Source organism: Elgaria multicarinata, chromosome 10, assembly GCF_023053635.1.
Source record: "Elgaria multicarinata webbii isolate HBS135686 ecotype San Diego chromosome 10, rElgMul1.1.pri, whole genome shotgun sequence".
Classification (NCBI taxonomy): Eukaryota; Metazoa; Chordata; class Lepidosauria; order Squamata; family Anguidae; genus Elgaria; species Elgaria multicarinata.
Window position 1 is genome coordinate 4,498,167 of NC_086180.1, and position 27,676 is coordinate 4,525,842.

At 45.2% G+C, this 27,676-nt stretch overlaps 2 protein-coding genes across 9 annotated transcripts in view; one reads left to right on the forward strand and one right to left on the reverse strand.

The window, feature by feature from the left end:
• LOC134404692 (PC-esterase domain-containing protein 1A-like) overlaps positions 1-7,964 on the reverse strand; it is a 44,561-nt gene extending 36,597 nt beyond the window's left edge. For 5 of the 8 annotated variants that reach the window (XM_063135528.1, XM_063135524.1, XM_063135523.1 and 2 more), the window contains exon 1: positions 594-911. The gene's annotated coding sequence lies outside the window, so the exon portion shown is untranslated. Of the gene's footprint in view, positions 1-593; positions 912-958; positions 1,032-7,945 lie in introns of those variants that run through there. The other 3 variants (XM_063135530.1, XM_063135526.1, XM_063135527.1) reach the window with 3 other exon arrangements.
• On the forward strand, positions 721-26,671 carry LOC134405006 (uncharacterized). Its single transcript, XM_063136063.1, has 3 exons — positions 721-1,086; positions 20,324-20,564; positions 25,483-26,671. Exons 1-3 carry the CDS (start codon positions 721-723, stop codon positions 25,641-25,643), a joined length of 768 nt encoding a protein of 255 aa, XP_062992133.1. The 3' UTR covers positions 25,644-26,671.
• The last annotated feature ends 1,005 nt before the right edge of the window (positions 26,672-27,676 follow it).

Here is a 27,676-nt window from a genome sequence, read left to right on the forward strand (position 1 = left end):
CAACCCCCCCCCCCTTCGATGCAGGAATACACCCGAAAGCATCCCTGACAGATGGGTGTCCAGCTGCCTCTTGAAGGCCTCTAGTGTGGGAGAGCCCACAACCTCCCTAGGTAACTGGTTCCATTGTTGTACTGCTCTAACAGTCAGGAAGTTTTTCCTGATGTCCAGCCGGAATCTGGCTTCCTTTAACTTGAGCCCGTTATTCCGTGTCCTGCACTCTGGGAGGATCGAGAAGAGATCCTGGCCCTCCTCTGTGTGACAACCTTTCAAGTATTTGAAGAGTATTTGTCCTCTTTTTCATAGGGTCACCCTAGGTGATATTCCTATGAAATAATGCATTTTAGACCCATAGACGTTCCTTTCCCATTTGTTTGCTGTAGTTGGCATGTCGCATTTCTTGCACTTTAAAATAAATGCAGCAGTTCCGAGTTTTGTGCTTCTTATGTTTTCCAGGAAACATCTGTTCTTAAAAATCAAAGTTGGCATTTTTTTGGGTGTGTGTGTGTGTGTGTGTGTGTGTGTGAGAGAGAGAGAGAGAGAGAGAGAGAGAGAGAGAGAGAGAGAGAGAGAGAGAGAGAGAGAAAGTAGCTCACCTTGCCTTGGGCGCAAAATAGTCTGGCACCGGCCCTGGGACGTTACTTTCGGTTTCTTTTCCTCGCTTTCAGCCGCCCGGAGGCGCGACGATGTGGAACCGAAACACACGCACCCCACCCCACCCCGATGCGCTCTCGAGCCAGGGCGAGATGCGCATCTTTTACATGCGCCTCTCCTCCTCCTCCTCCTGCTCGGCGGGGAAGGCGCGCCCGCGCCGCCGCCGTTGGATGGAGGGTGCTGCCTCCCCCGCCGGCCAAGCGCGCTCCGGTTTCGCTTTCCGCCGTGCCGGGAAAGCGTCCGCCCTCCTTGGTATGGCCCCACGGCCTCCCGCCCCCCGGGCTCCCCACCTCCGGCGCGCCTTCACCTGCGCGCGGGCCTCTCCCTCTTCCGGACCGGAGCAGCCCGCGGGCTGCGCATCGCTGGCGAGGGAGGCGGCAGGGTCAGCTGGCCCGGCGACCAGGGCGCTCCGCCCCGCTGCCGGGGGTGGTCTCGGTGAGTTGGGGGCGGGCGGAGGTAGAGGCCCGGGACGCTCCGCCGGAGCGGTGGGTCCCGAAGCCCCGGGTTCCAATCTCGCCGCCGCCGCGGATCCGCCCGGTGGCCCCCGGCGACGCGCGCCTCTCGGTGCCGGCTTTGTAAAAACTGCTTTTCATTGTTTCACGATTGTTTTATGGTTTGTTTTTTATGACACTTTCATTTTATTTATTTATGACATTTTTTATTTATTTATGACATTTATTGTTCGCCGCGCTGATCGCTTTGTATAAAGGGCGGTGCCTAACGATGCCCGTGAGCTGCGTAAGCCGATCAGAGGCCCCTGCCCCCAAGGACCATACAATCTAAAGGAAGGGAAACAACGGAGATAGGAAAGGACGTAGGGAAAGACGAAAGTCGCTGAAATGGGGAATGTGGGCTGAGCTGAGTTTTGAAGAAGGGGAGAAAGTGGCACCAGGGAGGAATTCCGGGGATGAGTTAAAGTCGAGGGAGTTGGGGATAGAGCCTCCTAGGCTGACCCTATGGAAAGGAGGACAGCGCTTTTGCATCTTTAATTTTTGTTGTTTATTCGTTCAGTCGCTTCTGACTCTTCGTGACTTCATGGACCAGCCCACGCAGTTGCCACCCCTAGCTCCCCCAAGGTCAAGTCTGTCACCTCCAGAATATCCTCCATCCATCTTGCCCTTGGTCGGCCCCTCTTCCTTTTGCCTTCCACTTTCCCTAGCATCAGCCTCTTCTCCAGGGTATCCTGTCTTCTCATTATGTGGCCAAAGTACTTCAGTTTTGCCTTTAATACCATTCCCTCAAGTGAGCAGTCTGGCTTTATTTCCTGGAGTATGGACTGGTTTGATCTTCTTGTTGTACTGAAAAGGGAATTTCAACAGGTGTCATTGGTATGCGTGCAGCCCCTGGTGAAATTCCCTCTTCATCACAAAACCATAAAGCTGCAGGAGCCCTGCCCTCTTGCCCAGACACAAAAGAGGGCAGGGCTCCTGCAGCTTTAACGGTTGTGAGGAAGAGGGGATTTCACCAAGTGCTGCATGCATACAATGGAACCTGCTGAAATCCCCTTTCTAGACAACTGTTAAAGATACAGGAGCCCCGTCCTCCTTTCCAGATGGTCACCCTAGGTGGAGTACTTTTAGGACATATTTAAATGGGGGGGAAAGCCCTACCATTCCAGCATTTCCCAGCCACCATGCTGGGAGTTGTAGTACTTTTTCTGTCTAAACATGGGTAGGATCTGGCCCTTCAGAAAGCAAGAGGCTTTTGGGTGGGAGAACTGGAGGAGTTGGTGATAAGGAGCTGGGCAGGAGGAGATAACAGGAGGCAAAGGCTATCCATGGCTACTAGCTCTGATGGTTATGTGTTATCTCCAGTATCCAAGGCAGTAAGCCTGTGTGCCCCAGTTGCTGGGGAACATGGGTGGGAGGGTGCTTTTGCACCATGTCCTGCTTGTTCATCCCTGGCCGATGGCTGGTTGGCCCCTGTGTGAACAGAGTGCTGGACTAGATGGACCCTTGGTCTGATCCAGCATCAGGGCTCTTCTTACGTTCTTAACAGGGAACAAGGGCTAAAAGATGCAGTTGAATAGGGCACCGCCCCTTCCTTCTAGTCTGCAGCAGAAATGAAACTTCATGTGTAATTGCAAACTCTAGTATTCGCTCTTCCCCTCCCTGTCTTCTGCTCTGCGCTGTCTGTTGTAGATTGTAAGTCCCCTGGAGCGGAAATCTTTCTTTGTGTACAGTGATGGCACTTAAAAAAGAGAGAGAGAGAGAGAGAGAGCAGTCAGGAGTGTGTGTGTGTCTCTCTGTGTGTGTTTAAAAGCTATATTATAATCTTGTTTGGGTGTCGTTTTCCTTACAGTTTGTTGACTTATCCCTTTATTATGGGTGTGTTGGAATTCTGCCTAAAGTATAATACGGGGAGTATTTTAATTGGTTGTCCTTGTTTGTTTGAGGATGCATACTAGGATAAAATGCCCACGTTTAAACTTGGATCTTTCTGTTGCTGACATTTTCCTAAAACGGTCATAGCTGCAGTTAATCCTCTTCACATTATGAGCTCCGTCACACCAACAATTTATTGCACACTCGCCAGGCCTGGTATGTGGTTTTGCGGCCAGGTACTCACTTGATGACATCCCTGTCCTGCACTCATTTTGCCTCTTCCCCTCCATTTTTCGTTCCTTTTTGGAGCAGGGAAAGTCTGGATTAATTCCCCCAAGCGACTTTAATATGCCCTTAAGTGTAGTGCTGTCCCCTCGCTTTTTCCTTTGTTGGGTGGAGTCTTGCTGGCGAAAGGGGGGGGTTCTCCTCCTCCAGCACTATGTGTGGAATGTTGGAATGAATGGACTTTTTACTGCTCTAACCCCCCCCCTTGCCCACAGCTCTCTCATTTTTAAAGATAAAGAGATGAAACGTGGGACCTTGAAAGCTTTTAAGTAGAGCTTTCAGCATGCCAAGCTTGAAGCAGAGTGGTTCATCCCTTGATTTTTTAGGAATTTTTAAAGTTTTCTCCAGTTCATAAAATAGGGATCTGCTGGTTCCCTTCCTCAAGAGTAAATCCCATTGTTTTCAGCTGCATTTACAGAGTTACTTCTGAGTGAACACATATAGAACTCATTTTTAATAGTGTGGTCACTCAGAAGCTTTTTTTAAAAAAAGAGCCTAAAGTGCTCTGCAACCCCATGCTTACTTCTGAGGTCTTACTTCTGTTTACTCAGAAGTAAGTCTCTCTCTTTTCAATGGGGTTTACTCAAAGGTAAGCATGCATGGGATTTTAGTATGACTTGGATGTAAATGCAGTTGAAATCAATGGGATTTACTCTTGAGTAAGGGAACCTGCAGATCTGTTTTATGAACTGGAGATGCACAGCTTAGCATGACCAAAGTAAAGGAAAATAGATGCCTTACAAATGCAAACAGGTGGAATTTCGCAGTGGTGGACTTTCACACTGGTGGACTATCAGGAAAAGGGTTGGGGGGGGGGGGTGGAATTAAAAATTCCTTAAAAATCAAGGGATGAACCGATCTGATTCAAATTTGGCATGCTGAAAGCTCTACTTAGGAGCGCTCAAGGTCACAAGTTTCATCTATTTATCTTTAAAAATTATGCAGATGTAAGCATTTCGGTTACCTTGGAGCAAAGGAGGGAACCTGACCACCTTTACAAAAGAAATTAGTTAAAATGATTGCTCATCTGCCCAGCCTTTGAAATGAGCAAAACAAACCTTTGCTCCTCCTCCCCTGTAAACCTTTCTCAAGCCAAGGGGCAGCAGTGGCTTCAGCCCAGGTGCCCCCTCCTGCTTCCTGCAAACGTCCTCGTTCCTTCGGAGTTTGTTTAATATGATCTTAGGGAAAAGTATAGTGTGTTGTTTTACCATAACTGTGCAGTTTCAGGCTGCTGTATTACTGTATTTTGCAGAAACAAAGAAATATTTTTTAAAAATTAAAAAAAAAACTGCATGGGAAAGAGAACGTAGGAGGCGGGGTAGGAGATTTCACTAACATAGTAGCGCTCCAGGTGAAAACATACCATGAGCTGTAAGAGCGCAACAATGCACAGATGTGAAAGTGCCCAGCGCTGGACTTGCTAAGGAAATGGAGGGAGAAACCATGGATGAAAACTGGATAGAAAAAGGTGTGATGGAGGCCTTGGTCTCACTGTCTCCATGAATGAGATAAAAAGGCACCAGGACGTAAATACTGCAACAAACTTCTGTAGCATTCAGTTCTTATAGAATCATAGAATCATAGAATAGCAGAGTTGGAAGGGCCTACAAGGCCATCGAGTCCAACCCCCTGCTCAATGCAGGAATCCACCCTAAAGCATCCCTGACAGATGGTTGTCCAGCTGCCTCTTCAAGGCCTCTAGGGTGGGAGAGCCCACAACCTCCCTAGGTTATTTCTGTTTTGGGTTATTTCTGTATTTCTAGGTTATTTCTGTATTGATAATTTCTGTGGACAGAGGTGAACCGAAAATGGGCTTGTCTCCACATTGTTCTAACAGCTGGAGCCTCTTAGGAATATTCAATAGCTCAACAATTGCCAACCATTTTTATGAAAAAAATAGGGGAAGTTGTTGACATTAAATGCACAACAGGTTCATTGTGTCATACACAGACTTGTGCAGCTGCAGTGCCTAAGAATGTTGAAATTCACAGTCTAGGACTCTGCGTTCCACAAGAATCTAGGAAGTGCACTTTCACTCCTTGATGGTGTAAAGGTCACCAAGGTTTTGTTTGCTTCGTTTAATACTCCTATCCCACCTTTCTTTCATCCTGTAACTCGACATGACCACCCAAGGCAGTTTCTCACCCAGGCACTTACTAGACCCAAAATTTCAGGCGGAGGCAGTATTTTTATAAACCAAACAAGTATTGTTGGCAGTCAATAATTTGAGATCTCTGTGTCCATGCGTGTGCGATGCAACGTGTCAGTTATGAGAGGTTGGTGCCTTGTTAAAAGATCAAGATGTCCTCTGTGTGTAATCTCTTTGGAGTCAGTGATGCATTGAGTTCAAAGCATCAAGCTATTTAAAGTGAGCATAGCACTCCGCGCATTCACCAGTCAAACGAATGGTGACCAGTGCTAGGACACACGTGCAAACGCCAATATTCTGTCCCAGGTCTCACTTGCTAGATATGAAGCTGCTGTGGATCTCACTTTGATGGAGAAAAACAGGATATACATTTATTTAAATAAAATAGTCAGTTTGTGGCAGCAATGAGATTCAACCTGAGGCCTTCCTGATTCGTAGCCCTTAGCCAAAACACTACTCAAGATTTTGCCAGTGGAAGAGAAGTTCTAAGAACCTAAGAAGAGCCCTGCTGGATCAGACCAAAGGTCCATCTACTCCAGCACTCTGTTCACACAGTGGCTAACCAGCTGTCGTACATGGAACAGACTCCTGAGATCGTGGTGGGATGAGTAACGTAATCCCGTTCCATCCGAATAGCTTGTTTCGCAAACGTGAACGGGTGTATCTGAGATTCACCAGAACAAGAGAGAATACAATGGCTTTGAAGGACAGACACCACTCAGCGACAGATGTATGAATCCAGCTGAGTGTTTTGGGCATCAGGAATTAATTTATATGTGTTGTGGTCCTTGAAACCTTTCTCAAGCCAAATAACGCTAAATGGTACCACAAAATACACATTTCTTGATCAAACAGAATAAGAGAATTACACAATTTAATCTTTCGCTAAGGACTCGAATGGTAAGATGCTACGTATTTTCAATATTTTATGGAGTGGAGGCTTGGATGCTTAAGAAAAACAGTTGGAGCAAAATTGAATCTTTTGAAATGTGGATATACTGACATATGTTGAAGATGCCGTGGCCTGACCGAATAACAAATGAGAACATACTATGAAGGATAAACAAATCAACAGAATTAATAAATACTATCAAAAGAAGAAAATTGCAATACCTTGCTCATATTATTCGAGGAGAAAAACACACCGTACTCCAACTTATTATACAAGGGGAAATTGAAAGAAAAAAGATCAAGTGGAAGAAAACAAACATCATGTCTACAGAACTTGATGGAATGGTATAGCTGTACTTTAAGGTGGATTCCTGCACTGAGCAGGGGGTTGGACTTGATGGCCTTATAGGCCCCTTCCAACTCTGCTATTCTATGATTCTGTGCAATTATTTAGAATGGTGGTGTCAAACACAAAAATAGCTATAATAATAGCTAGCCTCTGATAGGAGACGGCACCTTAAAAAGAAGAAAACCTTGAGATGTCTTTTACCATCTTCGGTTGGTTCGCCAACTACGGCCTCTCCTGGACAGGGATAGCTTGGCCACGGTGGTACAGGCATTGGTAACCTCAAGATTGGATTACTGCAATGCGTTCTATGTGGGGCTGCCCTTGAAGCTGCTCCGGAAGCTGGAGCAAGTGCAGAATGCTGCAGCTCGGCTGTTGTCCGGAGCTGCCCCTTTCCAGCATGTAACTCCTCTGCTGAGGAAACTGCACTGGCTGCCTATTCGCTACCAGGCCAGGTTTAAGGTTCTTGTATTATTATTATTATTATTATTATTATTATTATTATTATTATTATTTATTTATTTATATAGCACCATCAATGCACATGGTGCTGTACAGAGTAAAACAGTAAATAGCAAGACCCTGCCGCATAGGCTTACATTCTAATAAAATCATAATAAAACAATAAGGAGGGGAAGAGAATGCAAACAGGCACAGGGTAGGGTAAACAGGCACTGGGTAGGGTAAAACTAACAGTATAAAGTCAGAACAAAATCAAGTTTTACTTGTGTACAAAGCCCTAAACAACTTGGGACCAGGATACCTGAGAGAGCGCCTTCTCCTCTACCAACCTGCCCGGTCACTGAGGTCATCCGAGGGCCTGCTCCTGGTGGTTCCACATAGATCCATCCTCTGATTGGAATCCACCACGGGAAGAGCCTTCAGCATGGTGGCCCCCCTCCTGTGGAATTTCCTGCCTCTGGAGGTCAGACAGGCGCCAACCTTGTACTCCTTTCGGCGCCTCCTGAAAACATCTTTATTCCAAGAAGCCTTTCTTTAATATGCAGCCTTGGATTTCTGTTTTTGCTTCTTTTAAATTTTGTTTTAACTGATTTATTCTGTTTTTATTTTCATTTTATCTTGTACACCGGGGAGCGGTATATAAATATTCTAAATACATAAATAAATAAATAAATAAATAAATAAGCAAACTAATGATGAAAAAAGCAAAAGACATTACTACCTACAAGGCAATTAGGATGATTAAAAGCATAATATAAATCGTGGCTAGCATTTTCCTTAGTAAAGTTAAAGTTCTTTTCCTCTCAACCAACAAAGCAGTCATAATTAAGAACTTACTTAGGTCATCACGCTGGGTAGACTTGTCTTTCTCCCAGTATCTCTCCGGGCAGTAAGATCAAACTCCTGCTCTTAGAACGCGCATGTGGATGGCCCCAGCCTAAGTTTTAGATACAGTGATACCACTATTCCTATTTCTCTCAATGTAGCCAGGTTTGCTGCCATCACCAGTAGCACCTAAATGAACGTAACCCTGTTAAGCCGAGCAGCTTTCTGATTTCAATACTTGTGGCAACCTTGCTTCATTTCCAAGAATGGTTTCTCTTAATTCCAAGAATACATTCCATGACTCACAGTTATCTCACAACCCACAGAAAACTAATCACATCTGTTTCTGGTCACTTACAGACAACATGCACAGATAATTAGGAATTGCACTCCTGTGAAATACAATGACTTCTTATCAACAATGCACGTTACATTCATACTCTGTGACATTCATACACTGCGGCAGTGGTGTGATGAATGAAAGTATCTTTTCCCTTTGTAATTGTGTTTCCTTTTGTCTCAAGCTGCTGTTGTCTTGCAAATTGTACTCTGTCTTTGAAGTTGCTACTGCCTGGCTAATTGTTCTTTGCCTTTCATCACTTGTCTGTCACCGGATCCTTGGTTAGAAAGGTGTGAATGGGTGTGCGCCTGGTTTCTGTCCTTTAGCATGAGGCCCTGGGCTAAAAGTGGGGGGTGCATGAAGACATCGATGGTCCCAAGATGTGGGAGGAAATTTGAGAGGAACTGAGATGGAGAAGAGGGCTCTCAAAGTGTGCAAAGGTTACTGTAAAAACAACAGGATGCATCTTTCCAGCTGGGTCAACTTTGTCAGATAACACAGAGGCGCCGGAGGCTGTAAAATGCAAAAGACAACTCTGATTGGTGCCATTGAGGCCTCCCCTATGAGGAGCGAAAGTGACAGGATTCAAGCAGATGCCCTGTGCCATCCGAAGGGTATAAGAACCCCAGAATAAAGGGAAGCAAATTGGGTCATACAGCAGAACCTTGGACTGCGAGTGCAGGCCAGCACTCCAGTCCACCCCTGTGTTACAACCTAGCCTGGCCTGCTTTGGATTGTACATGTGTGAGTAGGAATGACTGGTTAAGCGTTGCTACTGCATTTCCTTTTGGTTGTGGGCAGCAGCCTCATCCCATCTGATGTTTTGGGAAATAAAGCTTTAAATGTGAAACCTTGCTCGTGTGCCCTTTCAGCTCTGCCTCTGTAAGGTCTAGAGATGTAAAATTTCCCGAAATTTTGAAGCCATGGAAAAAAACCGGTTTCCCCCCGTTTTTTTTCGAGGGGAAATGGAAATGTTCGGGAAAATTGAAATAATGCAATATTAGCACTTTTTACAGATTGAAAGTCACTTTGTTACTTTAGGAACATAAAATGTAATTATGTCCAAGTTGGTTTGGCATAGAATTATTACATTTGGTATATTAAAAGTAGTGTATTCAAACAATTATTACAAATTTAATTTACTTTTTTTTGGTAACAAATGGAGCTACAAGCGCCGGAACTGTTAGGAACACCTGAACTGTAAGGAACCTTTTTGGTTCTGCCAGTTTATGAGGAGCAGGCAAAAAACAATTTTAAAACACAACAACAGAAGAAACCACCAACATTAGTAACAAAGAAAATTATTTATGTCTCCGCTAGTCTTCCAGTGTCAGGACATAAATCCCCCATTCCCGTAAAAAGAACTGAGAAAAATGGGTGGACGACGACCAAGATTCAATGAATATGCATGAAATTTAATCAGACTCATTTTCTGACCTACAGCTATCAGTATTAGTTTCAGTCTCTGCTTCCGTGGCAGTGCTGCCCCCTAGAGGCAGAAATGCATCTTCCTCTTGCATTTGAGAGTTGTTGTCTCCGTTTGCAACCTAGGGCTTGCTTGTCCTTGGTGCACAGACATTGTAATAATCTGATACTGTACCGTTTTTAGAAATCATTTGGAGGAGTAAATATCTGAACACCTTGTCTTAAACATTTTATTCATCATGCTAAAATAAAACATCCTGTAATCTTTTTTTTCTTCATTTTTTCCGATTTTTCGGGAAAAAACAAAAAAAGGCTTTGGGGGAAAAAAGGGAAAAAATGGGTTTTTTTCCAAATTTTTCTGTTTTTCCCCCAGGCCTTCACATCTCTAGTAAGGTCCTGGGAATTTCAGTCTGATCATATGAAATTCCTGTGTAATTAGTAAGCAGCTCTGACTCTTCCAAGTTGTGTAGAAGAGTGGAGATTTTCTCTTTCTAGGTGTTGGAATGTGAGGGCGACAGGCTGATTGGTAAACCGGCCTTCTCAGCCTTAAAAGACGAGTGGAAACATTTGGCTCTCTAGAAGTTTTGATCACAAAGATGAGAAACAGGTCCTCAGGATGCAAAATGGAACCTTCTCAAACTGGGGAGAGGCAACGAGTGGGGTGCCGCAGGGCTCAGTCCTGGGCCCAGTGCTCTTCAACATTTTTATTAATGATTTGAACGAGGAGGTGCAGGGAACGCTGATCAAATTTGCAGATGACACAAAATTGGGTGAGATAGCTAATACCCTGGAAGACAGAAACAAACTTCAAAGTGATCTTGATAGGCTGGAGTGCTGGGCTGAAAACAACAGAATGAAATTTAATAGGGATAAATGCCAAGTTCTACATTTAGGAAATAGAAACCAAATGCACAGTTATAAGATGGGGGACACTTGGCTCAGCAATACTACAAATGAGAAAGATCTTGGAATTGTTGTAGATCACAAGCTGAATATGAGCCAACAGTGATGTGACTGCAAAAAAAGCAAATGCTATTTTGGGCTGCATCAATAGAAGTATAGCTTCCAAACCGTGTGAGGAACTGGTTCCCCTCTATTCAGCACTGGTTAGGCCTCACCTAGAGTATTGCGTCCAGTTCTGGGCTCCACAATTCAAGAAGGATGCAGACAAGTTGGAGGGGGTTCAGAGGAGGGCAACCAGGATGATCAGGGGTCTGGAAACAAAGCCCTATGAAGAGAGGCTTAGACCACAGCTAGACGTAAGGTTTATCCCTGAATCGTCCAGGGGTCAAACCTGTTCATCTAGGGCCATAGCTAGACCTAAGGTTTATCCCTGGATCGTCCAGGGGTCAAACCTGTTCACCTAGGTTCCACACAGAGAATCCAGTGCTCAGGCAGGGGAGAACCCTGGATGATGCCAGGATAAATCTTAGGTCTAGCTGTGGCCTAGGTGACACACAGGGGATCCAGTGCTCAGGCAGGGGTGAACCCTGGATGATCCCAGGATGAACCTTGGGTCTAGCTGTGGCCTGAAAGGCCATGTTTAGCCTGGAGAAGAGAAGATTGAGGGGAGACATGAGAGCACTCTTCAAATACTTGAAAGGTTGTCACACAAAGGAGGGCCAGGATCTCTTCTCAATCCTCCCAGAGTGCAGGACACGGAATAATAACGGGCTCAAGTTACAGGAAGCCAGATTCCAGCTGGACATCAGGAAAAACTTCCCAACTGTTAGAGCAGTACGACAATGGAACAAGTTACCTAGGGAGGTGGTGGGCTCTCCCACCCTAGAGGCCTTCAAGAGGCAGCTGGACAACCATCTGTCAGGGATGCTTTAGGGTGGATTCCTGCATTGAGCAGGGGGTTGGACTCAATGGCCTTATAGCCCCCTCCTCCAATATCCTGGTCTATCGTCATGTGCGAACCAGACCTATCTATTTCTTTTCTTCCTCCTCTTACTTGTCCATCTTCTTGCAGGACAAGGGCTGGCTTGGGTGCACCGCCTTGAGAACAAGAAGGATCTTGGAATTGTTGTAGATCACAAGCTGAATATGAGCCAACAGTGTGATATGGCTGCAAGAAAGGCAAATGCTTTTTTGGGCTGCATTAATAGAAGTATAGCTTCCAAATCATGTGAGGTCCTGGTTCCTCTCTATTCGGGCCTGGTTAGGCCTCATCTAGAGTATTGCATCCGGTTCTGGGCTCCACAATTCAAGAAGGACGCAGACAAGCTGGAGCATGTTCAGAGGAGGGCAACCAGGATGATCAGGGCTCTGGAAACAAAGCCCTATGAAGAGAGACTGAAAGAACTGGGCATGTTTAGCCTGGAGAAGAGAAGGCTGAGGGGAGACATGATAGCACTCTTCTCTGTACAGCACCATGTACATTGATGGTGCTATATAAATAAATAAATAATAATAATAATAATAATAAATACTTGAAAGGTTGTCACACAGAGGAGGGCCAGGATCTCTTCTCGATCCTCCCAGAGTGCAGGACACGGAACCATGGGCTCAAGTTACAGGAAGCCAGATTCTGGCTGGGCATCAGGAAAAACTTCCTGACTTTTAGAGGAGTACGACAATGGAACTAGTTACCTAGGGAGGTTGTGGGCTCTCCCACCCAGAGGCCTTCAAGAGGCAGCTGGACAACCATTGCAGGTGTATTCCTGCATTGAGCAGGGGGTTGGACTCAATGGCCTTGTAGGCCCCTTCCAACTCAACTATTCTATGATTCTGTGACTTAGGGTGTCATGTAAACCATTCCTAATCATAGTGGCTACATAACTGCAGTTTAAACTTGCTCACTAACTGTTTTGCTGCAAAAGGGTTAGTGGCCCAACCATGGCTTAGCGTATGGTCTGAACAGGCCCAATATGGCTTAGCTTGTCATGTGAACCGTTCCTAACCATGATGGCTACATAATCACAGTTTGAACATGCTCAAGAGCCATTTGCTGCAAAAGGGTTAGCAGCTGTGTTATTCTGGAGGCGTGATCTATTCAGGACCCAGTCAAAGTAGATTCTTTGGAATGTCATGGTGAAACTAGACCACTTTTGAAAGGAATGACAGTTTTGGAAGGAAATGGATGCAGGATACCAATGCAAAGAAAGCTCACGCATCTCTTCAGCTCACGGAGCTGGCAACTCCCAACGAGCTGGCATTTGCTGGGGGCCCAAATCAACAGCAAACAGTGATTATTCCTTCAAACCCCCAAATCTCCGAGTCGATGTGCACATTCTCCTTGGAGCAAAGCTGAATTGGTTAGGCCTCAGCTCCATCATATATACTCTCTCTGATATTCTAGTATGTGCCCCAAAGCATTGTAGGCAGAAATGAGTTACCTGTCCTATGACTAACAGATCCCAACATTTCAACAGTGAAGGGGGATTCTCCTCATTTCCTCAGCAAGATAGAATTGTAAAGCAAACAGGATATTAGGTAGCTGCTTAACTTGAGGGTTACAAACTTATCAACGTATATTGGTACCTGCTTGCGTGATACTCATCTCTCCCTATGGCTTAATTCAGACAACACAGTTCTCAAAGGCAGTTTTAGAACTCCACTGTGGAGTTTTTACACCAGCATTGAGAAATTTGTTGTCTGTTGCGAAAACTCTACCCCATGGTGGAGTTTTTTGGGGGGTGGGTGGGGAGAAACACTCCACGCTAATTATCAATGCATTTTTGGCTCATATTCAGCTTGTGATCTACAACGATTCCAAGATCCTTCTCGTTTGTAGTATTGCTGAGCCAAGTATCCCCCATCTTGTAACTGTGCCTTTGGTTTCTATTTCCTAAATGTAGAACTTGGCATTTATCCCTATTAAATGTCATCCTGTTGTTTTCAGCCCAGCACTCCAGCCTATCAAGATCACTTTGTGTAGACGAAGGTTGGAGTCAATCCAACCTTCCTGCAAGGTAGGCCCCAGACCAAACATCCTGCTGTCCCCGGCCACCCCTCTCCCTAGCCCTCTTCCCAACCGGGATGAGCCAGAGAGTCCTGGAATAAAACACACACACTCCGCTAAGGGCCAAAACAAGTTTAATACCATTCAGCTAAAACTAACATGTAAGGTTTTGGCCAGAGATAGCAGCAAATGGGAAAGAGGGGAAGAAGAGGGCGGGAAGGGAGGGGAATCAAAGGAGGGATCACAAAAGGATAATGTACTAGAAGCCACGGCTCCATCTAAAACCTTCAAACACACAACCCACCTCCAGCCATTAAAGCGGCTAGCCTTGTCTCAGGAAATCCAGACATTTCAAATAAACAAAAGACCCGAGCTTACTCCGAGCAGCCATCCCATGCTGACTGGGATGTTCTTCCTCCAAAACCAGAACAGAAGAGACTCCCCCCAAACAGGATAACCTTGGAGTTTAGGACCCCATGACCTCTCTGAACCAACCCCCAGCTCTGCCTAGCTCTTAACAACCCTCCTTCTCACAACTAAACCCAATTATCCTAATGGCCAGGGAGATAACCTGCATGTGAGAGGCACAATCTGACCTTGGAGTCCCGGTGCAGAGAGTTCCACACTCCCACCTCCACTTAACATACCATCATAGCTACACAACACATACCAGAGCAGGTACAGAGCAGAAAGAATAATACAATTAAAACGCCAGTACAATTAAAGAGCCAGTAAAGCCCGCAAACCCATAAGGCCCCATGTCCTTCACACTTTGAAGTTTATTTCTGTCTTCCAGAGTATTAGCTATCCCACCCAATTTTCTGCCATCTGCAAATTTGATAAGCGTTCCCTGCACCTCCTCGTCTGCTGAAGTGCAGAATGTGGCATCTTTAATCAACAAGCAAGTTTCTGGCACATGTGATTGCTGAGAATTGTTCCTTCGAGCATGCTCTTCCTTGTCTTTATTACTTCCATCTTCTTTGCCCTCTTTAAGAACAGAAGAAGAGCCCTGTTGGATCAGACTGAGGGTCCATCTAATCCAGCACTCTGTTCACACGGTGGCCAACCAGCCATCGGCCAGGGACCAACAAGGCAGGACATGGTGCAACAGCACCCTCCCACCCATGTTCCCCAGTAACTGGTGCACACAGGCTTACTGCCTTTAATACTGGAGGTAGCACACAACCATCAGGGCTAGTAGCCATTGATAGCCTTCGCCTCCAGGAATTCATCCAACCTCCTTTTAAAGCCATCCCAATGGGTGGCCATCACTACATCTTGTGGGACCATTTCTTGTGAAATGGTTGAAGGATACTGTAGAAATGGTCAAATGAGCAGTTGAGCCAAAATGGTGTAACGTTGGGACTTTGAAAAGGGTGTCCTGAATTGGAGTCCCTGTGCAGCCTCGGTGGCCTTGGGCAACCAGGCTATCTTTCAGCCTAGCCTACTTCACAGGACTGTTGGGAAGCTAAATGCCATTGTGCGCTCTGTGGAGAAATTGTGGCCGACATAAGAATACGGAAACATTCCTGCAGTTTTTCAACAGCAGTGGAAGGCCAGTTGTGGAGGGGTGGGGGAAGGGGGCAAGGGTGTCTCCTTTCCCAGCAACCGTGGGAGTCTCCCCACAGATTGGGGATGAGAATCTATGTCCGTGCCTCTCCCGAGCTCCTTTTGGCTGGCATGTTCTGTGTCGGGTGAGTGCGCGCCGGTTTTGCCTTCAAGTTCTCCTTTTCCCATAAGTCTAAGCAGCTGTTGCTCCCTTGTATGTGTAAAAATAAAAGGGGTGCTCCTGGTATAGGGGTGGAGGCACTTTTCTCGGAGGACTCCAGCAATTTCGAATCCAGCCACGTTGTTTGCCTAGGTTGATTCCAGGTTCTCTTTCTTGGTCGTGTGACAGAACGTAGGCAGCTGGCATGTGTGAGATATAATATGACATTTCTATCTAATAATAGAAGAACAGGCTGAACAGATAAATGTAGGTGCATTACAAACCATGCCATTTTTGATCAGGTAAAGGAAAACAAATTAGATTGCAATTAAGTGAATGATTAGACATTGACCCCGTTCAGAAGACACCTTAAACCATGGCTTTAACCACTGTGGTTAAGCCAGAAAGCCGGGCTGTGTTCAGAAGACACCTTAAACCATGGCTTTAACTATGGTGAATGAAGCAAAAAGCCTTATTTACTGTGGTTAAAGCCATGGTTTAAGGTGTCTTCTGAACACAGGCCCCATGGCTTTCTGGCTTAACCACCGTGGTTAAAGCCATGGTTTAAGGTGTCTTCTGAACACAGGCCCCATGGCTTTCTGGCTTAACCATCGTGGTTAAAGCCATGGTTTAAGGTGTCTTCTGAACACAGGCCCCATGGCTTTCTGGCTTAACCACCGTGGTTAAAGCCATGGTTTAAGGTGTCTTCTGAACACAGGCCCCATGGCTTTCTGGCTTAACCACCGTGGTTAAAGCCATGGTTTAAGGTGTCTTCTGAACACAGCCCCATGGCTTTCTGGCTTAACCACCATGGTTAAAGCCATGGTTTAAGGTGTCTTCTGAACACAGGCCCCATGGCTTTCTGGCTTAACCACCGTGGTTAAAGCCATGGTTTAAGGTGTCTTCTGAACACAGGCCCCATGGCTTTCTGGCTTAACCACTGTGGTTAAAGCCATGGTTTAAGGTGTCTTCTGAACACAGCCCCATGGCTTTCTGGCTTAACCACCATGGTTAAAGCCATGGTTTAAGGTGTCTTCTGAATGGGCACAGAAAGAAGTTCTACAGCTCCCAGCATTTTGCAGCTAGCATGCTGGTTAGGGAATGTATACCCTTCTCTTTGGCCAGGGAAATCAGGGCCTCCCTCCCTCTACCATTTTATCCTCACAACACTCCTGTGAGGTAGGCTGGTGTAGACCATACTGGCGAGGATGGTCCAGGCATTTCACTCCATGTACACCAGCATCCTGTGAGCTACTCCCAAGACCAGAGAGACATATCGTTTATTCCTCTTCTCCATACGCTGTGCTGGATTCCTCACTGTTTTTTGGCCTCTGAACTCATCCCTTGGCATGTTAGGCCACAGGTAGACTGAAGGTTTATCCTGGGATCATCCAGGGTTCGCCCCTGCCTGAGCACTGGATCCCCTGTGTGTCACCTAGATAAACAGGTTTGACCCCTGGACGATCCAGGGATAAACCTGAGGTCTAGCTATGGCCCAAGTTACAATATTGGAACTTGGAGTGAGTTCAGGAGATGTTATTCCAAGAATATGGTGCTAACTGGTCACTAAGAAGGGCTGCTGTCCTGGGGGGTTGTTGGTGCATATCAGGGCTTTCTGGAGAGGGAGGGGCGAAGGAAGCCCTCCTTCCTTACCTCTCCTCTTTTGCCTCAGGAACTCAATGAAAGTGTGTGTGTGTATGGCACGGACAGAGGTTAATCATTTGCATCCTTCCTTGTTTTGGTGTCTTCTGTTGTTCTCTGGAAAATTCAGCTGCAAAGAGAAGGAAAGTTATCTTCCCAGGAACTGAACTGGGGATGAGAGTTGCTGGGGAACATGGGTGGGAGGGTGCTGTTGCACCATGTCCTACTCATTTATTTATTTATTTATTTGTTCATCCCTGGCCGATGGCTGGTTGGCCCCTGTGTGAACAGAGTGCTGGATTAGATGGACCCTTGGTCTGATCCAGCATCAGGGCTCTTCTGATGTTCTTCTGAGACACCGTGGCACCTCGCTTGAACCTCTCTGTTGCTATCTAACAAAACCACCCCCGAATTCTAAGTGAGAATAAACTGCTTTTTTGACTGTTTGTTGGAAAAGTGCCCAGCTCTTTTGCTAAGCTGAGTTGCTAATGAAACGTTGCAGAATTGAAATGTCTAAGAAGCCGAGATATTCCTAGATAACCAAAATCAAGTGAATGTTCTCTTAAAGAACAGTGAGTACCTATCTATTTTAGTAAATGCTTGCCAAAAGAACAGAGAGACTGTATTTCCATGTACTTTCTTCCCACAGCTAGAAATGTCCTGTTAGAAGGTTGCCTGCGTATGCGGCCATCTAAGAAGATAGTATATAAATACCTAGTTAACTTCCTTGCAAGGTAGGCACATGCTTTGCAGCAATTAGCTCCTTGTGCCTCTTTATTCTGAAGAATAAACGTCGTTTGACCCATACTTCATCTCCTCTCCTCCTTGTGTGCTGAATTGGACTTGGTACACCAAGGAATGAGCTATTTTTGCAACGTGATTACTCAGCCCCCTTATTGCGTTCCTGGGGCAAAGTGTGTTCAAAGGATCAGTGGGGTCATTGCCTTTAACCGTTGTAGGAGGGATTTTCTGGTGGTCTTTTTAAGAGGCACTGAACACAGGCACAGGTTCCTGCAATACCAGCGCTCCTCAAATCCCCCCACTGAAGCAGGTGCAAAGAAGATCCAAACATAGACGTCCAGAAGGATTGACTTCACTCAGACTCACAAGCACAGTGGAACTGTTATAACTTTAAAAACATTTATTAAAACAATTTAAGAAAGTTTATGGTTAAACAGACAGATGAACCTCCATCCAGCAAAGTAGATTAAAATAGGGTGACCCTATGAAAAGGAGGACAGGGCTCCTGTATCTTTAACAGTTGTATTGAAAAGGAAATTTCAGCAGGTGTCATTTGTATATATGGGGAATCTGGGGAAATCCCCTCTTCATCACAACAGGTAAAGCTGCATGTGCCCTGCCCTTTTTTAAATCTGGTCACTCTAGTATAGGTCCTGCACCTTTAACTGTTGTGATGAAGAGGGAATTTCACCAGGTTCTCCATATATACAAATGACACCTGCTGAAATTTCCTTTTCAATACAACTGTTAAAGATACAGGAGCCCTGTCCTCCTTTTCATATGGTCACCCTACCCTAGTTACAGTTACATGTCACAAGTTCATGACTAATGTCTTTTGAGCAATACCAAGTTGCAAGTCCCCTTGAGTAACGTCATTGAACAATATCAATTCATATTTCCAAATCATTTTCTTTCAGGCTTTATCCGAACTAAAGCATCCAAACCCTGATACAGTGTTCTCTGTGTGTACGCCTACTTGCCCCTTTAATATTAAAGCACTACCCTAACACTTCTACACCCATTTAAACCCATTCCATGCCCCCAAAATCTTCTTTCTCTATGCTATGCCAACAAACTTTCATAACCCCAATATTACACATATTTAGGGTGACCATATGAAAAGGAGGACAGGGCTCCTGTATCTTTAACAGTTGTATTGAAAAGGGAATTTCAGTAGGTGTCATTTGTATATATGGGGAACCTGGTGAAATTTCCTCTTCATCACAATTTATTTATTTATTTATTTATTTATTGCACTTATATACTGCTCCCATAGCCAGGGCTCTCTGGGCGGTTTACAGACATTCTAGAATTGAGATAAAAAACAAGTATACAAAATTTGAAATTTTAAAACACAGAACATACACCCATAAAGCATTAAAAACCGTTAAAACTAAACATGTGGGTGATTAAGATGTGCCGCCATATGCCTGGGCAAAGAAGAAAGTCTTAACCTGGCGCTAGAAAGATAGCAGCGTTGGCGCCAGGCAAGCCTCGTCAAGGAGATCGGTCCATAATCTGGGGGCCACCACCGAAAAGGCCCTGTCCCTCGTTGCCACACTCCGAGCCTCTCTCGGAGTAGGCACCCGGAGGAGGACCTTAGATGTTGAACATAGTGACCGGGTATATTCATGTTGGGAGAGGCGTTCCGTCAGGTATTGTGGTCCCAAGCCGTGTAAGGCTTTATAGGTCAAAACCAGCACCTTGAATTGGGCTTGGAAACATAAAGGCAGCCAGTGCAAGCGGACCAGAGCAGGTGTTATATGGTTGAACCTTCTGGTTCCCGAAATCAATCTGGAGGACAGGGCTCCTGTATCTTTAACAGTTGCATAGAAAAGGGAATTTCAGCAGGTGTCATTTGTATATATGGAGAACCTGGTGAAATTCTCTCATCAACACAACAGTTAAAGCTGCAGGTGTCCTGCCCTCTTTTAAATCTGGTCACTCTAGTATAGCTCCTGCAGCTTTAACTGTGGTGATGATGAGAAAATTTCACCAGGTTCCCCATGCATACAAGTGATGCCCGCTGAAATTCCCTTTTCTATGCAACTGTTCAAGATACAGGAGCCCTGTCCTCCTTTTCATATGGTCACCCTACGCATATTTAGTAAAAGTTCAAAAGAAGAAATAATCGTACACCATGCCCCAACGTCACGCTGCTCCTCCTGCCTTCCAAATTCCATGTAGTTGCATAGGGTACATTGATGGTGCTATATAAATAAATAAATAAATAAATAAATAAATAATAATAATAATAATAATAATAATAATAATAATAGGGTAACCACATGGAAAGGAGGACCGGGCTCCTGTATCTTTAACAGTTGTAGTGAAAGGGGGATTTCAGCAGGAGTCCTTTGTATGCATGCAGATTCCCTCTTTATTACAACAGTTCAAGCTGCAGGAGCCCTGCCCTCTTTTGTATCTGGTCACTCCGATATAGCTCCTGTCCCATAAGGCCTGTCCCCAAGTCCCTGCATCATCTTTGTCACCCTCCTCTGAACCTGTGCTACCCTGTCAATGTCCTTCTGGAAATGTGAAGATGGCTTCTCTTTCTGGCATTCCTAGGAACGTGAAACTCACTGGCTGGCTTCAGTCCCATCCTCTTTCTTTTTCTCTCGCCTGCAGAATCAGAAGAATTTGACTCCTGATGATGTGGTCAAGGCCAACTTCTACAGTACCTGCCTGGCCTGGTGCTACAAGTTCAATGTCCTGGACCTGCACTATTGCTTCCGCTTACTCAAGGAGCTCCAAGCCAAGGATGGTGTCCATTGGAATTTTTGGGCGCACCGGTGCGTTACCAAACTCCTGCTGACCCACGTGGCTGACGCCTGGGGCGTTGAGCTTGAGAAGAGGATGCCTCAACCTGGTGAGCGTGCGGTGGGTAGAAAACCAGATCCAAGACAGAACTGGTAATAAAGGATACTTTGAAGGTTGCGGCTGAAACGGAGGAGCGCAGTAGGGATAAGGAAATAACGTGGGTGTAATTGAAGCCACCCATTCTAACAGCACTCCCTCGTTTAGAGGTTCCTCAATAGCAGCGGAAAGCCCCTAATTTTTGTATGTCTTAGTGTTTGGATTATTTGTTTGGATTGTGTTTGGAGCGTGTTCAGAGGAGGGCAACCAGGATGATCAGGGGTCTGGAAACAAAGCCCTATGAAGAGAGACTGAAAGAACTGGGCAAGTTTAGCCTGGAGAAGAGAAGATTGAGGGGAGACATGAGAGCACTCTTCAAAGACTTGAAAGGTTGTCACACAGAGGAGGGCCAGGAGCTCTTCTCGATCCTCCCAGAGTGCAGGACACGGAATAACGGGCTCAAGTTAAAGGAAGCCAGATTGCAGCTGGACGTCAGGAAAAACTTCCTGACTGTTAGAGCAGTACGACAATGGAACCAGTTCCCTAGGGAGGTTGTGGGCTCTCCCACACTAGAGGCCCTCAAGAGGCAGCTGGACAACCATCTGTCAGGGACGCTTTAAGGTGGATTCTTGCAGTATTATATGAGTCTATGATTTGGGAGTTTATTCCTACAAAAAGGATTGTGTGACTAATAGTAAAGCTGTTGTTGTTGTTTTATTGATAGCACCACGAAGAAACACCAATGGTCCACCAGTGGCTCAAGAGAGTCAGCAAGGGGTGCGTGGTTGATGCCTCCTGGAAGAGCCCTTGTGTTTATGACATTTGGAATAGCAGCTCTAAACAGGGGAGGATAGAACATAGATCACTGCCCACCAGTGGGCCACTGGCCGGTTTGCTAAAGCCTGTGGGTTGTTGGTCTTCTTGCACAGAACACTGAATGGTCTGATCCAACAAGGCGCATCTTATGTTCTTGAGCAAGAGAGCAAACTCAGAATCACTTCTTCACAGAGACTATGGCCACAGCTAGACCTAAGGTTTATCCCGGGATCATCCTGGGTTCGCCCCTGCCTGAGCACTGGATGCCCTGTGTGTCACCTAGATGAACAGGTTTGACCCCTAGAGGATCCAGGGATAAACCTTAGGTCTAGCTATGGCCACAGTGGATGAGGGCTGAAACCAGAATGTCAGGGTTTCTAGTATTAGATACCTGAGAGAGCGCCTTCTCCCCTACCAACCTGCCCAGTCACTGAGGTCATCCGAGGGCCTGCTCCTGGTGGTTCCACCTAGATCCATCCTCCGATTGGAGTCCACCAGGGGAAGAGCCTTCAGCGTGGTGGCCCCCCTCCTGTGGAATTCCCTGCCTCTGGAGGTCAGACAGGCGCCAACCTTGTACTCCTTTCGGCGCCTCCTGAAAACATCTTTATTCCACGAAGCCTTTCTTTAACATGCAGCCTTGGATTTCTGTTTTTGCTTCTTTTAAATTTTGTTTTAACTGTTTTATTCTGTTTTTATTTTCATTTTACCTTGTACACCGCTCCGAAATTTTTCAATGGGGAGTGGTATATAAATATTATAAATAAATAAATAAATAAATAAATAAATAAATAAATAAATAAAGTTAGATACTCAGGCACACCTATTTATTTATTTATTTGTTACATTTATATACCGCCCCATAGCGGAAGCTCTCTGGGCGGTTCACCTACTCTGAATGGCACTTGATTTGGCCCAGGTATTGTAGGTCAGGCTCCTTCGAGGACTCCAGGTAGGATGCCCACATTATTATTTATTTATTTATTTATTTATTTATTTATATAGCACCATCAATGTACATGGTGCTGTACAGAGTAAAACAATAAAATAACAAGACCCTGCCGCATAGGCTTACATTCTAATAAAATCATAATTAAGGTGACCATTTGAAAAGGAGGACAGGGCTCCTGTATCTTTAACAGTTGCATAGAAAAAGGGAATTTCAGCAGGTGTCCTTTGCATATATGGGGAACCTGGGGAAATTTCCTCTTCATCACAACAGTTAAAGCTGCAGGTGCCCTGCCCTCTTTTAAATCTGGTCACTCTAGTATAGCTCCTGCACCTTTAACTGTGGTGATGAAGAGGGAATTTCCCCAGGTTCCCCATATATACAAATGACACCTGCTGAAATCCCCTTTTCAATACAACTGTTAAAGATACAGGAGCCCTGTCCTCCTTTTCATATGGTCACCTTATGTTTACCGCTCACGCTGTACTGGTGAAGGGATCCTTTCACCTGCACTTTACCAGCAAAGGGGATCTTTCCCCTATACAGGCAAAGGGAACCTTATCACAACACAGGACGCCTTCGAGGCCCTGCAATAAAAGGGGAACTCCGAGTCCCATCATGCTCTGGCATGAAAACATTTTAAAAATTGGTGACCTTCTTCTTCATATATATCCGAACACTTTTAAATCTATTACACCACAGCATATCCTAGGCTGCCTTTTCGCAGAAAGTCCTGCCCCTTCCCCACAAAAATCACCTATAAATTGCTTATTCAAAAAAAATGAGCTTTAGTTCCACTTTCCTGCATTTACTGGCTCTTGTTACACTTTGCTCTTACCTAGACATCGGGAGTCCGAAATGACAATGTCTTCCTTTTTGAATGAGAGGAATCTGAAATGGCAGTATTTTATTATTTATTTATTTATTTATTACATTTTTATACCGCCCAATAGCTGAAGCGCTCTGGGCGGTTCACAAAAATTAAAACTATGAAGAACATAATAAAACAACCAACCATCTAAAAACACAAATACAAAATACAGTATAAAAAGCACAAAGTATCTGCGATTCTTTGTATATGATATGCCAGCTGCGCCCCTTCCTAGAGTCGGAAGACCTAAAGACGGTAGTGCATGTGCTGGTAACTTCTAGGCTCGACTTCTGCAATGCGCTCTACATAGGGCTACCTTTGTGCCTAGTCTGGAAACTTCAATTAGTTCAAAACATGGCAGCCAGGTTGGTCACCGGTACACCTAGGGGTAACCACATCACACCAGTCTTAAAATCTCTTCACTGGCTGCCAATTAGTTTCCGGGTGAAGTATAAAGTGTTGGTTATCACCTTTAAAGCCCTACACGGTTTGGGTCCAAGCTACCTGCAGGATCGCCTTCTCCCGTACAATCCGCCCCGCACACTCAGGTCCTCTGGGAAGAATCTACTCCAGCCAACAAAAACAAGGCTGACAACTATTACCCAGAGGACCTTTTCTTCTGCCGCTCCCAGTTTGTGGAACGGCTTGCCGGGAGAGATTCGTCAACTGAACAGTCTTCCAGAGTTTAAGAAAGCCATAAAGACTGATCTCTTCCGGCAGGCCTACCCAGCTGAATTTTAAGATGCCTTTTTTTAATGGTGTGCTGTTTTTAATGATGCACTGGTTTTAAACGTTTGAATTAGTTGTTTGTATTTTATGGTGTTTTTATTTGTGTTGTACCCCCGCCTCGATCCAGAGGGAGAGGCGGGTAACCATTATTATTATTATTATTATTATTATTATTATTATTATTTACATGTTGCAGCCCAACACCTTTGGAGGGCACCAGGTTGGGGAAGGGCTGCCCTAAACAAAAAAAGCGAAGTAGGTGGCCCTAAGTTGTTCATCATCAGTTTTCCACAACCCCACAGTCACCTCTGCATATGATATTCTCCATCCTGTCCTCATGGTTTATCCGCTTTGGGAGAACGAGAATTTCACTGGCACTTTCTGCCTCCTTCGGGAGGATGTGGCGTTAAGGCTTGTGAGCCTTAACTCCAAATCTCCCTGCTTTTTGGTGCTGGGTTGAAAACTGTAGAGCCTTAACATTGTTTTGTAAACCATAGTTTTTTTGTTTAATGATTTTTTTTTTTAATAATCATTGACCTGTCACCATCATACCCATAAGGACTCACACAATTCAAAGGTCATTAGTACATTTCTTTTCAATATATGTATTGCCTCTAATAAGCTTCTAAAAGTAATGTATCTGTGTCTCTATGTTTCCCTACTTTCCCAGTTAAACCCTATGGCGTCACCCCATTGAGAAGTGCTCTCCCTTTAACCCCCTTGAGTATGCCCCTCTCTTTCCCTTCAACTCCCCTGCACCCCATAACTTGTCTCTTCCCCATGCCAAACTCATAAGCTCCACAAGCCGCCTCCCCATCTTCACACACCCCGCATAATATCTCTGTACTAAGTGAGAAAAACAAAGTGAAGGAAATCCTTACAACTGGGCATGCCTTGACTCTTAAGAAATCCTGAGTTTACGCAAACTTGCTTTCTGAGTTTCGTAGAATCATAGAATAGTAGAGTTGGAAGGGGCCTATAAGGCCATCGAGTCCAACCCCCTGCTCAATGCAGGAATCCACCTCAAAGCATCCCTGACAGATGGTTGTCCAGCTGACTCTTGAAGGCCTCCAGGGTGGGAGAGCCCACAACCTCCCTAGGGAACTGGTTCCATTGTCATACTGCTCTAACAGTCAGGAAGTTTTTCCTGATGTCCAGATGGAATCTGGCTTCCTGTAACTTGAGCCCGTTATTCCGTGTCCTGCACTCTGGGAAGATCGAGAAGAGATCCTGGCCCTCCTCTGTGTGACAACATTTCAAGGACTTGAAGAGTGCTATCAGGTCTCCCCCCAATCTTCTCTTCTCCAGGCTAAACATGCCCAGTTCTTTCAGTCTCTCTTCCTAGGGCTTTGTTTCCAGACCCCTGATCATCCTGGCTGCCCTCCGCTGAACACGCTCCAGCTTGTCTGCGTCCTTCTTGAAGTGTGGTGCCCAGAACTGGACGCGATACTCCGTTGATGAACCACGGGGATTTGAGGGGTGTGTGCGTGGGCTTTTGCTTTTCAGCAAGCCTGAAACCTGCCCCTGTTGGCTCTGAAATAACCTCTCTTCTGTCTTTTGACTTCACAGGAGTAGATTGGGAAACAGATGTGGAAAGTCAGCACGTACCCTTCCCGCAGCGCCTGCCACAGACACAATGGCCGCCCCTTAGCCAATTCCCGTGGTGGGGGGTGCACTTTTATGTTAAATATGATTATGTTAATAGATTAAGCAAGAATATATGTTATTAAAGTTATCTAACATTTATGTATTATGTTGTTTTCTCTTACTGTATGCGTATGTTTAAGTATTGAAAATAAAAATATTTTTAAAAAAGAAAAGAAAGGGCTCCCCTCGCTTTGCCTTCAGGTTTTGTCTCCTTTCCCACATTTCAGCTCTAGTGAGACTTTGCCCCGCTAGATTCTTGCTTACCTTCCTCCTTGCCCTTTTATTCCTATGTAGTTAGAACAACTAGGAAAAATGTGGACGACGTTAAACTAGATGGATGGGGTGGAAGCCTCGTCCTCTGAGGAACGCTTGAAGGAGCGGAGTATGATTTAGCCTGGCTGGAGGCAAGATGATGAAGATGTGATTTCATAGACATCTTCAAACATCTGAAGGGCTGTCAGGTAGCAGTAGAGCAAATTTGTTTGTTGCTCCAGAGTGTAGGACTGAACCAGTGGATTCCACTTACAAGACTTCCTGAAGGTATGAGGGGTTAGCGAAACAGATTGCCTATTTATTTAAACTTCTTTCTAGGCTGCCCTTAAGGGTTATGGATTCTCCTTCGTTAGAAGGTTTTAGACAGAGGCTAGATGGCCTCTTAGTTGGGATGGTGTAGAAGTGTATTTCCTGCATTGCCAGGGGTTGGACTAGATGACCTTTGAGGCTCTTCCAACTCCAGGTTTCTATGTGTTAGGTCAGCCAACCCCAGCCTGCTTCCAACCAGATGTTTTGCACAACTCAGAGCATTTGTGACCAAGGCCCCTCGTTATTCTACTCCTCCCCCTTCTCTTTACAGTTGCAAATTGCCAAGAGGTCACGTCTCTGGCCTCAAGGGAGCCAGGAGATGGCTTTCCACCTACGGCCAGGTGGAGAGATAAGCGGTACTTCTGCAATTCTATAACAGACAATGAACAAGAATGAATTGCTAAAAACAGTAATTCTGAGTACGCTTAACCCCTTCCTTACAGGGACGACTGTATTGACAGGATGCGGTCTGGTAATACATCTGTAACAAATAAAATGCACTAAATAAAGATTAAATTGCTATAGGGAATTGGTTTATTCTTAGCTGCTTTGTCTATTATTCTTCGATAAACTGTTATTTTATTCCTGTTGCCCTGACAGTTATTCTGGTCTTGCGATTCTTGATGTAGAGGCTTCCTTTGTATCGGGCGGCCTTGATGGATTCCCCCTCATGCTCTTGTGCAGTCCTTTGGGGCTTGCGGTATTGATCCGCTGCTGTTTCTGTATTGAACATTCTCTCCCCACCCCACAAACACACACACACACACACACTGCATTGGGATGCAACGTCCAACCTGGATTAACAAGGTATAAAAACCAACCAACCACAACACACGCTGTTAAGACACTGTATGGCCGCTTTTGCAATTGGATCATGGAGATCTCCAAAAGGGCTGATAAATGTAGCTGATGCATCCAACGCAGATTAACAACATTAGGGTGACCCTATGAAAAGGAGGACAGGGCTCCTGTATTTTTAACCTTTGTATTGAAAATGGAATTTCAGCCGGTGTCATTTGTATATATGGAGAACCTGGGGAAATTCCCTCTTCATCACAACAGTTAAAGCTGCAGGTGCCCTGCCCTCTTTTAAAAATGGTCACTCTAGTATAGCTCCTGCAGCTTTAACTGTGGTGATGAAGAGGAATTTCCCCCAGGTTCCCCATATATAGAAATAACACCTGATGAACTTCCCTTTTCTATGCAACTGTTAAAGATACAGGAGCCCTGCCCTCCTTTTCATAGGGTCACCCTAAACAAGGTATAAAAACCAACCAACCACAACACACGCTGCTAAAACACTGTATTGCCGCTTTTGCAATTGGATCATGGATATCTCCAAAAGGGCTGATAAATATAGCTGATAATGTTGAACTCTCTTTATGTCCTTCTCCTTAATGAAATCTGAAATGCGCATTCATCACCTTTGAACCCTCCCCCTGTCCTGCCTCCCTTCATAACTACACCTCATGCTTATTTAAACCAAACCTGGACTTCTCCTCCCATGCCATAAAGGCTCCCAAAGGGAGGTTGG